Raw genomic sequence first — 15766 nt, 5'->3', positions numbered from 1 at the left:
AAGATGGGTTTTTGCATCTCCCCTTTAAAGCAATAACTGTTTTTGAAAATTTTATTTTGCTCCTTTTGAAAAACAAAGCATTAAATTGATAAAATGTAAAATATACTGTTATATAAGAAATCATTAAAAATTTTTAAAAATATTAAATTATTACTGTTCATAACTTTTGATTTGTGAGAAATTAAATTTTAAAAAATATTTAATTATTACTGTTCAATTTTGCAATCCTAAGGAAAAGTCCATTTTCATGTAAGGTTGTATTAATTATTAAAGAGTTTGAATAACAAAATTAAGAATTTATGAAAACTTTGTCTCATTTAAATTAAATGTCAACTCTATGTTTCCTGCAAAAATAAGGTCTTAATAGAACAAGGTTCAATTATGGCCTTTTTTGACCCTGTGAATGTCTGAAAAGACTGAAACTGCTAAGTTTTAGTTAACAATGCATTAGATATCATTTAGACCTTTGGTGACTGCATTTCTATCATAAATGATGTAATTTTCTGGCTAATCAATGCATTATGACATCACGAAATTCTCCATTTTCCTCATATTCTAAAAAGTATAGTAATTCGACTTATTTTTAAGCTATCTTTTAAGGGGAGACAGGGAACATGTCACATGACTAAAAAGACATACTACGTCATAATCAACGGTGATATACATGTTAAACGTTGTTAAAATCAACAGTTATTGTGTAATTTTATTCTAAATTCTAAAATTGTGTTTTAAACATTTAATTACAGAAATTATTATAAATAAAATTCTTAAAGATCTTGCCATCATTTAGATACTGTGAAGTTGCGAAATCTACACATTTGTTTCTCTTTACCCTGCAGTCTGACGTCACTAATAAAATTCTCAGCAGTGTGCAGCGAGATCTACACCCGTAATTTCATCATAAACAGGTCACAGTCAATGTATTTTTCTGATTTTTAAATATTTTTTTAACATTTTTGAATGTTTATGTTTTCGTGTGACGTATTGATTTACAACAAACTGATCATAAAATTGATGTGATATTTATGCATAAATAATTACGATGAAGGACTGACATTCAATCGTAAATTTAGAAATATTTATTGAAAGAATTTTTTCAACGAGGTTTTTGTCGTTGAAGCTGCCTTGAAAAATGCAGAAATTATTCCACCCAAATACTATATAAAATTAAAACAATTGCTTTCAGATAATTTAAACACTATATATATTTTGAAATATTTGAGTATATAGTATTATCTATCATATTTATCGTTTAGGCGTAAAAATTCGCATTATGGACTCCGTTATGGGCCCGTAAACATGAAGTATCTAAACTCCATATAAACTCTAAACAGGGCGGTATTTGTGGGGCGATGTCTTTTAAATAAGTCAAGAAATCCCATGACAAGTTTATTAAGTACATATTAAATTAGTAATATAAAAAATATGAAAAAAATTCATTGACATTTTTTCATAAGGTCCTGTTTTCCAACCTCTAAAAATATGCATCTATAAAATGATAGACCTGTTTCTGAGGATTACAAAACATATATATGTTTTGTTTTTTAGATCAGAGGGTGCACTCATACTATTTTTCTTCTCTGAAAGTACTCAAATATACCTGTTTTCATTAAAATTCAAGACCATAGCAATTCCATAAAAAATGTTGGACTTTTAGGAGAAAATGAAATGAAAGCACAATGTGTCTAACCACCCAAGTACACTTTGTGGCAAGTTGGTTAATTTTGAAATTGGTCCAGTTTTTGCAGCTAAGACATTATAAGAATCTGTGATTATGAGAAATGCACAGATGCATACCAAATGGAGAATCACAGACTTTGAAGGGTATATTTTCCAACCCATATAAATTAATTCACACCTCATGAGTTTTTTTTTTTTTTGAAAGTAAAATCAATTTAAACTAAGATAGTTTGTTTTTTCACTTGCAACAAAATAGCATGATTTTATCCCTAACAAGACAAAATAAATCAAATTTCTCTGCAATCTTGAAATCAAAAAAATTACAAATTGGACACAGATGCGTGATTAATTTCTGACAAGCAGGTGTAATGAGCAGGTAAGGTTGTCATTATGTCTTCGTTAACTATCCCTGGCAGATTCTATTTTGCTAATTCAAATCAGACTTTAAAAATGGATTTTTTGAAGAATTTTTTTTTTTTAATTCTATATTAAGGCATATCAGAGAAATTTTGTTATTCCCTGAAACTTGTAGATTATAGGAACGTGTATGGAATAATGGCATAAAGACTGCATAAGGTGGTAAGAATTTAATCTTTATATAGGTACCTATTAGTAAAATTCAACAAAATTTTGTAGTTTATTTTTCATAGCAATAAGAACATGCCAAGTAGGAAATGTAAATATATATTGCATCATTCATTTTAACTTGATTAAAAAAGTGAAAAAAAATATTATAAAGAAAACTGCTATGGCATTTCAGATCTATTGATTTTGAAACATAACCAATATATCTGATGGTTAATTTGTTTAACCCCCCCCCCCCTTTTAAGTTATACTGCTATTTACAGCCTACAAAGTTTCAAAATTTTGTCAAAATTTTATATTGTTACATGATAAAGTGTGTTCTTCTGAAAACAGAGAAAATCTGAGTACATGTATTATCATGCTTTGCATTTGAAAATACTGAACCTGATTATTCAGTCTGGTGTTAAGAGCCATGCTCATTACATCTATACCAAACTTGGAAGAACCATAGGGATCCTGTCTGAAAAACAATACATTAATATATTTTATTTTAAAATACTACTGGTAATCAGCTGAGTAATAATTACACCCTCATTCAAGGCAGTCAACAGGGGCTACTGAAAAACCCATATATTTTATGGAGTATTAATTTTTGTTGTTTTTGTGGCATAAAGAGACCTATGAATTCTTGTTCACTACAAAATATAAAATGTCATGTACTACATATCTTTGCAACATTTTCTTGTGTATAGAAACATATCCCCAAGAATCGTGAATCTTTATCTATTTCAAAAACCACAAAAATTGAAAGTAAATTATGTAGTAAAAATTTAAAAATTGAACTATATTTAATTTAAGTTGATTATTTCAGATTCTGGAAGGTTTAGATTCATCAATTTGTAAGATGATGCATCTGAAAAAGTAGGTCACAGTGACTTACTAAAATGAATAGGTTAATTTTCAGATTGTTTAATTGCAAATTTGAAGTCTTTGAAGCCCAGGAACATCAACCCTTGTCAGCTGATGCATCATAAGGCCTTTGAGTATGTCAACCAAAAGATTAGTCACATTGACTTATTTAGAAAATTTCATGGTATTTCTCAATATTTTCAATATGAAAGGGCTTAGAATTTTTGTCAAAATGTCAGTCAATGCACTTTGTGTCCTTTAAGTATGTTGTCCAAAAATTAGATCACTATAAGGCCACCATTAAAAATATCCTTGTTTCCCCATACCCGACCCTTAAATTTCAAGTTGGGTCGGTCACTTATTTTTTTTATCTTTCAAAGTACATTTTATAGCAAGAATAATGCAAAAGAAATTGGAGCAATTGCTAAGCAGAATTTCATACAAATGGAGGTTAAATGCAAAATTTAATGTTAATAATGAAATCAGAACTATGATAAAATGGATATTCTAGTTAGTAGAGTATGCCTGACATAAACAATATAGTTAGAAAAGTTGGATAATTTGCATAATGGTTGAAGCCCTTATGATGCGTACTTCATGAACGTACATGTATGTATCTACTATCTTAATTTAAAAAAAAGACAGATTGTAACTCTTATCTGGCCCTGATAAATTTTATTTAAAGAATGTTTCAGAAGCTAAAGTCATAAGGCTGATATGTCATCGTTGTTTTACAACAAGGACCATATGTTATGGGCGTCATTTTCTGTCCAACAAACGCTTGAAAGTCACAGGAAAAAAATGGCTGTTCCAATAAAATGCATTTTGATGAAATATATTTTATTATGGTTGATAAACTTTAAAAAAATATCAGAATAATCTTATCAAGAAAAACTTTTCAGTCGGCACTATTTGATTGAGTCAGTCGTGTTAGGGGAAACAAAGGTATATTTTATTTTGGCCTCATGACCTTCTTTTGGAATTTCATGGCTATTTACTTAAATATCTTGAATAAGACAATAATAAGCATGGAATATTGTCAATTGATGCATCTAGGGCTTTAAAGATGTGACAACTAAAACAAATTACAGTAATTAGAACTTTCTTTTTTCTAGCTTGTCATGCAAGAGTAAAGGTTTTCCAAGACATGCACTTTTAATATATGGGACCTGAAACTATAAGGATTATAAATTTTAAAGCTAATTTGGTAAATGTTTAATTGATGATTTTTATTAGGCCAAAAGTTTGATTGCATGATCCTTAAGAGTAAATACATGTAAGACAGATTTATATTTTACTGGATTTTTAATTTGCTCCCATCTCATCCTGGAAGGAAAATGGCATGACATTCAAAATTTTATTTCTCTAAATGAAGAAAAGATAGTGAATGTCAAACCAAGCAAAATGTCTTTCATTTCATGAATTTATTCAATATATATATGCATGGTTAATTACCGGTATATCTTTTAGTGTCTCTAAAGAACTAGGAAGAATTTTATGGTGTTCACAGTTTTGCTTGGGTTTGAATGTTCAGATGACAGAAACACACTCTGAGCATTAAACCAGGCAATAACGTGAACAACAAGTCTTCAACTCTTCTGTCATGAAATAGCTAGTGGACTTCAATATCAAGTCTTCAACTCTCCATTATGGTATCCTATAGTGGACTTCAAGATCTACCCTCACACAACAGGGTAAGTATACAAAACAGGAAATAAAGTTTGACTGAAATTGAAATATCTTATTTGAACATCTGAATCCAACTATCTTCAGATGAAGTTAAACCTTGGAACTTGACAATTATACAATTGTAACAAGAACTATCTTGGATGCTTTTTTTTTTTTACTTTTTGATCTCAACCTGGGATGCTGACCTACTTTTGAAAAAAAACTTTTATCCCTCAATGCATCTTCTTAATAGTTGATGCAAGGACTTTTATATGGTAGTTTAACTACAAAACTTTCCTTTGGGAACCAACATTTTTTTAACTTTATGTCCTTGACCCTGGAGTTTGCATAATGCCAACTTTTGAAAATTCCCATGGGGGATTTAGCGCGTGACGACAATTTTCAAAGCTCCAAATTCGCGACATTTTGTCGTAAAATTAAATGATAATGAATTTATCTTTTTTTAAATTTATAAATAATATTTTATATCACTTATTAATACAACTTAAGGATAAATTTAACACAAAAAATTGATTTAAAAAAAGTTTTTTTTCCAAAATTGAAATATTTTTGCTAAAAAAATGTTTGTTTTTTTCTACCAGGACACATAATTTAGTAAAAAATTGAAAATTGTACAACTTTTAAATCATTTTTTTTCAAAGGCTAAAAAATATATGAGGTTTTGATACTGTAAAGTCCTGTTTCAGGAAACATTTTTGAGATGTTTTAATTATATTTCAATTAATTAGAGATTCTAATAAGGTATTAAATTTACTGAAATTTATACCACCTATCCAAAGGAGAATATTTTTTTTTTTTTACAGTCATGAAATTTGTCAGGCTTGATGGTGCCATGTGGATATGCACATACCTATAAAATATTACTTTTGGGAGAAGGAAGGGAAAAGAAATTCTAACTGACATACACTTGATTGTTTCATCTTAATTTCATAAAATTTTAACTGGCAAACTTTACAATATTTTTCATTATAGGTAGATAAAATCAGCAGCTATGCTTTGTAGTTTTCTACTTTCGTTTTCAAAAAACAATCTCTTTGGATTCCGATTTTATAGTTTGATTAGTATTTCATTGTCTTCAATTTATGTTTTCAATAAAATGACTAACAATTAACACGTTAATCTATGTGTTTCACCATGCATACCCCTTAAAACTGACAAGATAATCCCCTAATTGCCCCAAGCCATAAGCTACTTGTACCTGGACAATTGCGTTCGTTCATGCGTGAATTGATTTCCTGTGGCTAATTAACATTGTTAAATAAACAATAAAACTTATCCGAGTGCATTAAATAAACAAGTTTGACATTATTATTCCGATTGTCAAAATTCAGCGGTAGGGAATCTTTTATAATCGGAAATTTTGGTGATTTTTTCAAATCGGGAAATTGGGGCAATTTTTCTTTCACGATCGGGAAAGCGGGATGAAAGGGTAAAATCGGGAGGATCCCGCCTAAATCGGGAAAGTTGGCATGTATGAGTTTGACCTTCTACTGCAATCTTTCCCTTTGGTAATATGTATCTTTTCAAGATTTAGTGATAGGATTTTTCTTTGGATACATTTTTTTTTTACTTTTGACTTTAACCTTGACCATGAGCTACCATATGGGCCAATGTGTCGTTGTTCAAAAAAAAAAAATCTTTTATAAATATATCTTTTAAACCAAGGAAAGGGGATTTTTTTTACACTGAACATTCTATTTGAAGAAAAGTCATATATCTTTTTTTTTGGTTTTGAGAAATTTTCAATGAAAAGGAGGGTAGTAAAAAGCTGCTGAACAGGAAATCTTTAATACGTTAAACAACTTACCCTTTTTTATGTTGAATATCATTGATGTTAAAGGAAGACTTTATACTGGCCCTGGAGGAGGTCCATATAACTTGTGATGGAGATTCATGACCAAGAAGAGGTTTTAGTTCTTGAACCTTAACAGTATGATAAAATACTTGAATATGCATATAAATTATTGTTGATCAGCCAATTTGGCATTGTTTATTAAACCATTATATTATATATAGCTTTACAGGTACATGTAAATACAAAATTAATCCAAGGCATCACTGGGGAGAAACATTAATATTTAATGTTTACTTATAATGCACAGGCACATGATGTTACTTATTTTTCTTTTAATAAAAAAATATACGCCTACCTAAAAGAACAAGAGGCCCATGGGCCTTATAGGTCACCTGAGCATTATGCAACAACTTTCCAGTGATTGAATTTGATTCATGTTTTAATCCAGATGCTATGGCATTCACAATTTTGAAATTGATCATCATAACAATACACTTAGCAGTTGCTTAGTTTGTTTACTTAATACCCATAGACAGGGTAGGGGAACAAAAAATGCATTTCAAGTAATCAGTAATATTCAGCATGATCAGTAATGCCCCAATCACACATGAACCCCTGACCCTTAGGCCTAGATCCACACATTGCACAATTTTTGAAAAGGCACCCTTGTTTTTCAAAAATATTTGATTAATACCAAGGAGCATATGTTCATCCAGTTTCAGTATATAAGTACAGCCCCCCCCCCTCCTTTATGGTTGACCCTGGGGCCATAAAATTCACAATTCTGGAAGATTAGTACCCTTGCTCATCATAACTATATAGGTTTTCTGCTTAATACCAAGGAGCAGAGAAGAAAACTTTCAAAGATTCAATGTATTTTCACTATATAATCAATAGAGCCCCGCCCTATCACTAGAACCCCTGACCCTAGGGCCATAAAATTCACAATTTTGGAAGAGGTAATCTTGCTCATCATAACTATGTAATTAGTTTATTTCATTCCTAGGAGCAGAGAAGAAGATTTTCAAAGAATTCATGTAATTTCACTATATAATTAGGGCACACCAGAACCCCTGACCCTGGGGCCATAAAATTCACAATTTTGGAAGAGGCACTCTTGCTCGTCATAACTATGTACTTAGTTAGTTTATTTAATACCCAGGAGCAGAGAAGAAGATTATTAAAGAAATAATGCATTTTCACTATATTATCTATATAGCCCCGCCCTAGCACTAGTATGATGTATGAATTTCACAATTTTGGTATTAATGCTGATTACAATCATGCAAACAGTTTGACTGCTTGATGTCCAGGAGTAAAGAAGAAGATTTTTAAAGATATAATTTTAGTGAACTACATGAAATTCACAATTTTTGTTCCCCTTTACCCATAGATGCTATATGCCAAATTTGGTTGAAATTGGGTTTTTCTTGTTCAATGTTAAAAAAATATACGCCTATATACCTAAAAGAAATATAAGTAACGTCAGGTGCCTGTATTATAATGATCTAATGTCAAGCTTTTCATCTTGATTAATGTCAATTTTAGCACAGATCTTACTAAAACAAAATGGCCGAACAGATTTGTGGCAAAGACTTGTTGCAGTCCTTCCTGTGTGATTTTGTCTGTCTGTAATAATAAACCCTCCCCAGTAGTAAACATGTGGAGAATCTTTCTGCAAAAGAACCATATTTGATGCATATTTTTTTTCTAATTTCTGAATATATTACTATTGTTGTTAATCAATTTTTAAAGTTATAACCTAAAAATCAATTTTAAAAGTGTAGAAAATATGTCAGAAAATTACAAATTTTAAGAGGATATTTTGAATTAGTTTTGTTTTACTACCATATAATCATTTATTTCTGTACTTACTGTCCTGGAGTATCACTGTCAAAAATTTCATTCATCATGTGAGACCAGTTGATGCCTCGCCTAACAAAGATGGCTCCTGCATTGAGGTAGAGAAGGTCAATATGCTTATACCTGAAAATGTTTATTCATAAAATTTATATGAATTTTGCAAAACAATAGAATACAGCAATTGGTTGCTAAAACATTTTAAAATATTACAATTTAAGGTATTGGTGAAAATGAAGTTAATATTCTCAAAGACAAAGATTAAGAACAAATTTTGACTTTGGTGTCATTTGAAAGAACTTAATTTGTAAAACTTCAAGTAAATGTCAAAGTTACTGTTTAATATTAAATTATTTCCCTATTAGGAATCCATAAACTTATCCTCATGTGATACAGCCAAACTTGTTATCTTGAACTCCATGCTTTGAAGGAACAAGATGCATTTGAAACACTGTGTGCCCAGTGGCAACAAAGTTTGAAAAAGCTATTTTTAGCATATAGGTTAAAGTCAAGGTCACAAGGTCATTGACCTTGATGTTATTTGAAAGAGCTTAATTATTGAAGTAAGCATACTGAATATGACGTCTCTATCTCTCATGGTTCAAAAGTAATGGCAAAGGCAAAAGTTTGAAAAAGCTATTTTTAGCATACAGGTTACAGTCAAGGTCACAAGGTCATTGACCTTGATGTTATTTGAAAGAGCTTAATTATTGAAGTAAGCATACTAAATATGAAGTCTCTATTTCTCATGGTTCAAAAGTTATGGCAAAGGTTAAAGTTAACAACTGACAGACAAACAAACAAACAGATAAATAGATACACAAACAGAAGGACATGACAAAAACAATATATGCCCTAGATCTATTGATCAGGGTGCATAAAAACTGATTTTTGGTATACTACGGGGTAAACATAAAAGAAAACATGATCTGGACTTTCAAATGACTTCAACATGTTGGAAATATCAAAGATATCAAAGTTTGTGATAGGAAAGTTCAACTGTACATAGTTTCATTTAGTACAACTATACAGGATTCTATGATATTTAACTGCACTCAAAGACGCAGCATGTCCTTGCAAATTAAAAAGTACCATGTGACTACAAATTTTTTCTTAATCTTCACATACATGCCTGTCTTTTCTTCCTATAATGACTCAACACCTACACATTTCACATTGGTTTTACTTTCATTAAATACAATAATTACATAATGATTACTTTAATAGTCATATTCACTGAAATGCACTGAGTTAGATAGCATGCATGCTGCACATGAAATAGAACTGTACTCAGTCTGCTCCACATGTTCTCAAAGCTTAGTCAGAAAATAGCTGAATGTAATCGCAGTTTACAGTACAGTTCCATCTCATGTGCAACACGCACGCAATCAGTACATTTCAGTGTAGATATTTCTGTCATTTTTTCTTTATCTTCTCCATAATGAGAATAATTATGCTTTTGGGACTCTTTAATATGCATTTTAATCAAAGGTTTGCCAACAAAAAATGCTTTAAATAAAATACATCCATGAGGTTGCTATAGACCATAGGAGTTTTTATACGAAAAGTTATATAGTAATTCATATTGTAAAAGAACTAGGTGAAATTTAATGAAACTTTCAATTTTCACATATTGCCATTGTGCACCTCCTATTTTACTTTTTTAAGAATTTCCCACAAAGCATGAACATTGCCATTATATGTTTACCTATGACGTCACATATAGAAGCTTCCGGATAACATTTGATAGGATGATTTATTCCTCTTTACACATTACCGTAAAACAATATATACTAACACATGGACATTATGGGAGGCGGGGGTATCATTTAGTGAGCTCATTGCTCACAGTACCTCTAGTTTCATATTGTAAAAGAACTGGGAATGCTAATTTTCAGTTCCTGACCAAAGAATACCATGTGGCTATTCTTTTTATGGTTTTCATTTCAAATATCCAGAGCATGATTTTCACTGAGTGTGATGTAAGGTAATGAAGTATAACTGTTACCCCTTACCAAACTGTTATGTTTGCTGCAGGATTGCATCATCAGCAATGTTTGCCGCAAGCTTGCAGCAATGTTTGCCACAAGCTTGCAGCAAGGCTTCCATATTAAATTTTTTTTGTAAAATCAAGTGTTTGCTGCAGATTTGCAGCAAATCTCACTTACATGGTAAAATATTTGCAAACACCAAGGCTTTATATTGACTGGCAATGACTGCCATGCTTTATTTAGTTGCATTGCAGCAAGTTTGCAGCAATGTTTGCTGCAGAAGTGCAGTAAATTTGCAAGAAGGCAATATTTTTGGTAATCAAGGGATAGTATGCAATACAAGACACAAATCTTGAGACATATTCAAATTAACAGGAAATTACATGCCTTTTGTCAACAAATTCAATTTATCAATTTCATATCTATAAAACAATCAAGAAAGTGGTTTGTATCAAACATAATTCAGAATAATCCTTTGTGAAAAACTTTTAAAATTTTCACCAAAATTCTTTAATAACATTTACAGTGCCCATGCCCACAAATTCCACATACACTGAGCAGGTTACCAAAAATAAATCTTCTTGATATTAGGCCTTTCTTAATAGATTAGACAAGTTTATTTATAAAGGCATAAATCCATCAATGTTCTCTGGATATACACTGTATGTTTTTAAGCCTTGATATGGAGAGATTTTTTAAAATCTGGGATTGGAGGCTTAGATAAGGAATTTCAAATAAATGTTCATTTCATGGACTTTGCATGATGCATTACCTTGGAACATGAACCCACTCCCATTACCGTTTTGAGTTTCTATTTGAATTGTTATTTTCTTTGAAAAACAACTTCAGTTTTATGACTTATTTTTTCTTTTTTTTTTAAATACACAATGACAATGATATTCTTCATAGATTTGCAACAATTACCTGTATTTGTAAACCTTGGCCCAAGCAATGTTACAGGTATCAATATTTATGTTTTATTAGACTTTATTCAGAGTTTGGGGTAAATTTGTTAACGATGATAATTTAAAAATAATAAATTACGAAACAAAAATCAATCCCAAATACTACACTGCATATATATAACTATGTCTGATAATATACAGTAGAAGAAAACAAAAATTCCATACACTACGCTTCACATAAAAGGAAAAAAACCCCAATCCGAGGCCAAATAAACTGGGTTTGATCAAGGTGAACAAGAATACCCCTTAACTCACAGATTAGATATGCTGTTCTTATTTTGCCCATACAAAAGTTAAATTTAGATTTAGGTTCCACCCATAAACTTTTTGACTAATGACATTTTATGCTTACTACTGTCATCGACAGGTGCTGTATTCTATCTATATACACTCTGCCCACATCATCGTTTATTACTTAACATATCAAAGGTGGATATTTTTATAACAGCATGAAATATCTGCTTTTGCTTTGTTAGAGACCAATAGTGTATTCATATGAATTTTTAGGAATAAGTATAATTTGATATTATTATAATAGTGGGGAATCCATATAGTTCTATCATTAATTTTAAGGTATTTTTTAAAATTAAAAAAGTTTATAATTGTTGTTTCTGCAAATAATTCAATCACATAATTACAGCAAAACTCGATTATAACCAAGTCACTGGGACCTATGAAATTACTTCGCTATGTCTGTAATTCCTTATTACTGTATTAGAAATTCATTAATTTTAAATAGCTGGGGATCCATGATGACTTCGCTATATCCGTGAATTTGCAATATCCGATTGCTAATAACATATATTTACTTGTATAACCTTTAAAGATATTTCTCATAAACATACATGTATGTATGTATGCAACTATATTTAGTTTCAATGCACATTTCATTGCAAAAGAAAGATTATATAGATAACCAAACTATTGCAGTCATTTCAAATATTTCAAACATGGAAAAAACAAACATATGTTACATGCTTCTGATCATTCTAAATCTTACTTTAAGCGAAGTTCTTTGGCTCCTTTAATAACAGAGGCAATGCTGCTAGTGTCTATTAGGACTATGTCTACAGTAGCAGTTGGCTTATATTTAAGAAGTGAATTTTGAGCAGCCTCTGCTCTGGTCTTATTTCTGCAGACCAAACAAATTTCAATTCCTTGACCATCATGTAAATCTAGAAGCCTCTCCGCTGTTGTAAGGCCAACTCCTCTGCAACAAAATAAAAAAAGACTATAATTTTTGAAGTGGCACATAACAACATATAAATAAAAATTATTACAGTAAAACTTGCTTAGTATGAACACTGATATTCCGAATTCATGGATAAAGCAAAGTTATCGTGGATCCCCAGCTATACAAATTTAATGAATTCCTTCTATGGACATAATGAACTACCGATATAGCGAAGTAATTTTACAGGTCCCAGTGAATTCATTTTAACCGAGTTTTACTGTATGTGTTTGTAAAAGATAAATGGTCAAGTCAAGGTCATGACACCTTCTCAGACTGCAAGTAGTCTTTATGTCAAGTTAAAATTTTTTTAATGTTTCTTCATTTATATTTACAAGACATTTTCTCGAAAAAGAATAATATATTGGGTGTTACCTTGAACTTGATCAGAGAACCTTGGTCAATTTTTTAAGACACTTTCAAGTCAAAAGCAATTCAAATCTTTGTGAGAAGAATGAACTATTAATGGTTCTTTGTTTCTGAGATTAGGGCAAGGGCCATTAAAATTGGGAAATTTATAGAGATTTGGCGGTATTTGGAAAAATCATTACATAACATTAAATTGTGTTATTGATTTGGGTTTCTGGTGTTTGTTATCAGCTGAAATTCTGTTTTGCAGTATACAGAAGAGTTTATATATTATATAACAAAGTTAGAGAACCACATTATGTAAGTAACAGGAAAGGAGAAAACAGATGAATGAACTGGAAATCAAACCCCTGTCCCCTGACTACTGTATATAAGATTCCTTATTTTTCGCGAGTACTTATTTAATATCGAGAATGGGCTCTTCAACGTCAAATCACGAGAATAATAATTCGCGAATGGAAGGTTGGTCAAGATATTTTATATAGATTTCAGCACCATAAAAATAAAGGCACGTAATTTTATTTCAAATGTGGTGCTTCTAATGAAATTACGCAATAATTACAGGGGTTCAAAAATCCTCAAGCCCGACGTCCCGGACTAACAAATTCATCAGACTCACATTTAGAATTCGCCAAAGTCCTGGGACTTGGCTATGTTTCTTGTTTATCTTTTTTTATAAATTAAAAAAATGATCGTAAAGCTAAAAATAAAGCAAATTCTCAAATGTATTAAGTACAAATGTGGGTTTGTGGGGGTTAAAATACCTATAAAACATTACGAACGTTTCGAAAATACAATCCGTCTTTTTATTTTCCGTTGCGGTTAGACTCTTGCTTTTACGCAATTCCTCATGTTTCCTCCTATATGAAAAACGGCAATGAGTTTGTTAAATTTCGGTTTTAGCTGTGACTTACAGCACATTCTAATTTCTATTTATTGTAACAGATGGTTTATTCAGTAGTGAGTATTTGTAAAAGTTATTGTAATCTACCAGTAATCTATCAGTCTGGTATTGTGTTGAAATACTCATGTATGACTATATGACAGTTTATGGAGGAAAAATAAAACATATATTAATACACATAGTCTTTATTCATTCAATGCAACAAATGAAAGTAACTTATAAGTTACATAAATTTAATGATGTATAGGTAAATATGGACTCTGAAATTTCTTCCTCAGACTTGCCTAAAATTTACTCTTCAAGTCCTGGACTTGACCATGACAAAAAAAATTTTGAACCCCTGAATTAATTAGACATGTATATTTAGGAATCTACAGTAGTTAGATGCACTATACCACATAGCTTCAAAGGACGATATCCATGACTAACCCATTGAACAGCACTGCTCTCTAAAGATACGCCCTTTCCAAAGATTAAGAAAAGCACAAAAAAGGATCGTGCTTAATTTGGTAATTGGTAATTATTATGCCTCCAGCTACCTCGTTTTTTTTTTAACCCCCCTTTTTTTTGCTATTTGAACTCTTATTCCCTGAAAAACAATCTTATGTTAAGCCATTTCCCATTTGTTTAAATGTCCTTTTAATAAAAGTACATATATTAAAATTAATTCTGTCCCTTTTTTTAAATGTTAACACGATAGCAGATTGCCGTCGATCTACTATAGGTACCGTAACCGTGTACTCTTGGTAAGAAATTCGTGGATGGCAAAGCTGATTGACTAAACTTTTTAAAAGAAAGTTAAAAATCGATAATCGTTCAGTTAACAATTCCAGCACGAAAAATTCGAATTATTTCAACACTTACGAATTTCCACCAGTGATAACTGCTACAAGTTTGTTTTCATGAATCGTAGACATCGGAAAAAATGAAAGTAGGAATAAAAACAATATTGGAAACTCTCGGAATATTGAAATCCGGAAAGAATTGAGTTTCTCCCCTTTTTTGGAGATTTGGACGTTTCTATTTCTGTTATATGGCGCGATTTTCTTGTTGATAAAGGAAAGTCAATTCATTGGTTACATTGATTAGATAAGGTGGTACGACACGGTCACAGGTAGTGTAATTCAATTGCCTGATAAACACTTTAACACTAACGAAAAGAAATGCCGATCCTTATATTAAACTGTGTATGGCTATGCTACTGTGAATATCGAGGAACCTATTTTTACACTAGAAGTTCAATAAAGAAAATGCCTGATGATGTAAGAAATAAGTCTTTCCCTTAGCAACGTATTTAAAAGAATAATTGATTAAAATTAATAATGAAAGTATATTCAATTTTACACTCAATGACTATAAACCGACAATATTTTTCTATACACTTCTTGAAAAACATTCTTCCAGAAAATACATTAATTTCTATTTGGTATGAATTTAACTTGAACAATTTTTGCAATTTTTTAATTCATATTATTAGCTGAAGGTGGAGACAATGAGTAGGATAATGGCATAAATATTTATCTTAACAACGTACAGATCTCGAGCGTCTGTTCTAGTCGCGGAGTAAGGAGTTGATCAAAATACCGCGGATTCGAATCCCACTGTGGGACGCGGAGACCAGTCCTTGGGATGAGACCGTTTAAACCGATGTCCTGTCGCAGTAGGGGCTGGGACAAAAAATGATCCCTCACTGCTCAATGGCCCTATTAAGTGCGAAGCATAGGTCAGCAAGTGGCGACGTCTCCATATGAGTAAAAATTTTTGAGAGGGACTTAAAACAAATCTAAAGAAAACTCCAACCACTGTGAACCTGTTTATCCACATTTGCTCCTTTTACCTGTATCTGCA

General features: G+C 31.1%; 1 protein-coding gene across 2 annotated transcripts in view; it reads right to left on the bottom strand.

The window, feature by feature from the left end:
* The window catches only part of LOC134282682 (3-keto-steroid reductase/17-beta-hydroxysteroid dehydrogenase 7-like), a 29464-nt gene extending 14554 nt beyond the window's left edge, over positions 1 to 14910 (bottom strand). Inside the window, exons 1-6 of one of the 2 annotated variants that reach the window (XM_062765086.1) lie at positions 14783 to 14910; positions 12415 to 12624; positions 8474 to 8584; positions 8159 to 8273; positions 6611 to 6726; positions 2650 to 2725 (exon numbers count right to left, since the gene is read on the bottom strand). In XM_062765086.1, the coding sequence (XP_062621070.1) occupies positions 2650 to 2725; positions 6611 to 6726; positions 8159 to 8273; positions 8474 to 8584; positions 12415 to 12624; positions 14783 to 14835 (681 nt within the window). In that variant the 5' untranslated portion in view covers positions 14836 to 14910. The remainder of the gene's footprint in view (positions 1 to 2649; positions 2726 to 6610; positions 6727 to 8158; positions 8274 to 8473; positions 8585 to 12414; positions 12625 to 14782) is intronic. The other variant, XM_062765085.1, reaches the window with a different exon arrangement.
* Between the last annotated feature and the right edge of the window lie 856 nt (positions 14911 to 15766).

The sequence above is a fragment of the Saccostrea cucullata genome, unplaced genomic scaffold, assembly GCF_032062105.1.
Source record: "Saccostrea cucullata isolate Sc308-1 unplaced genomic scaffold, CSIRO_AGI_Scuc_v1 ctg183, whole genome shotgun sequence".
NCBI classification, from domain to species: Eukaryota; Metazoa; Mollusca; class Bivalvia; order Ostreida; family Ostreidae; genus Saccostrea; species Saccostrea cuccullata.
Note: the sequence above shows the minus strand (reverse complement) of the source record. Positions and strands in the feature narration are given on the sequence as shown.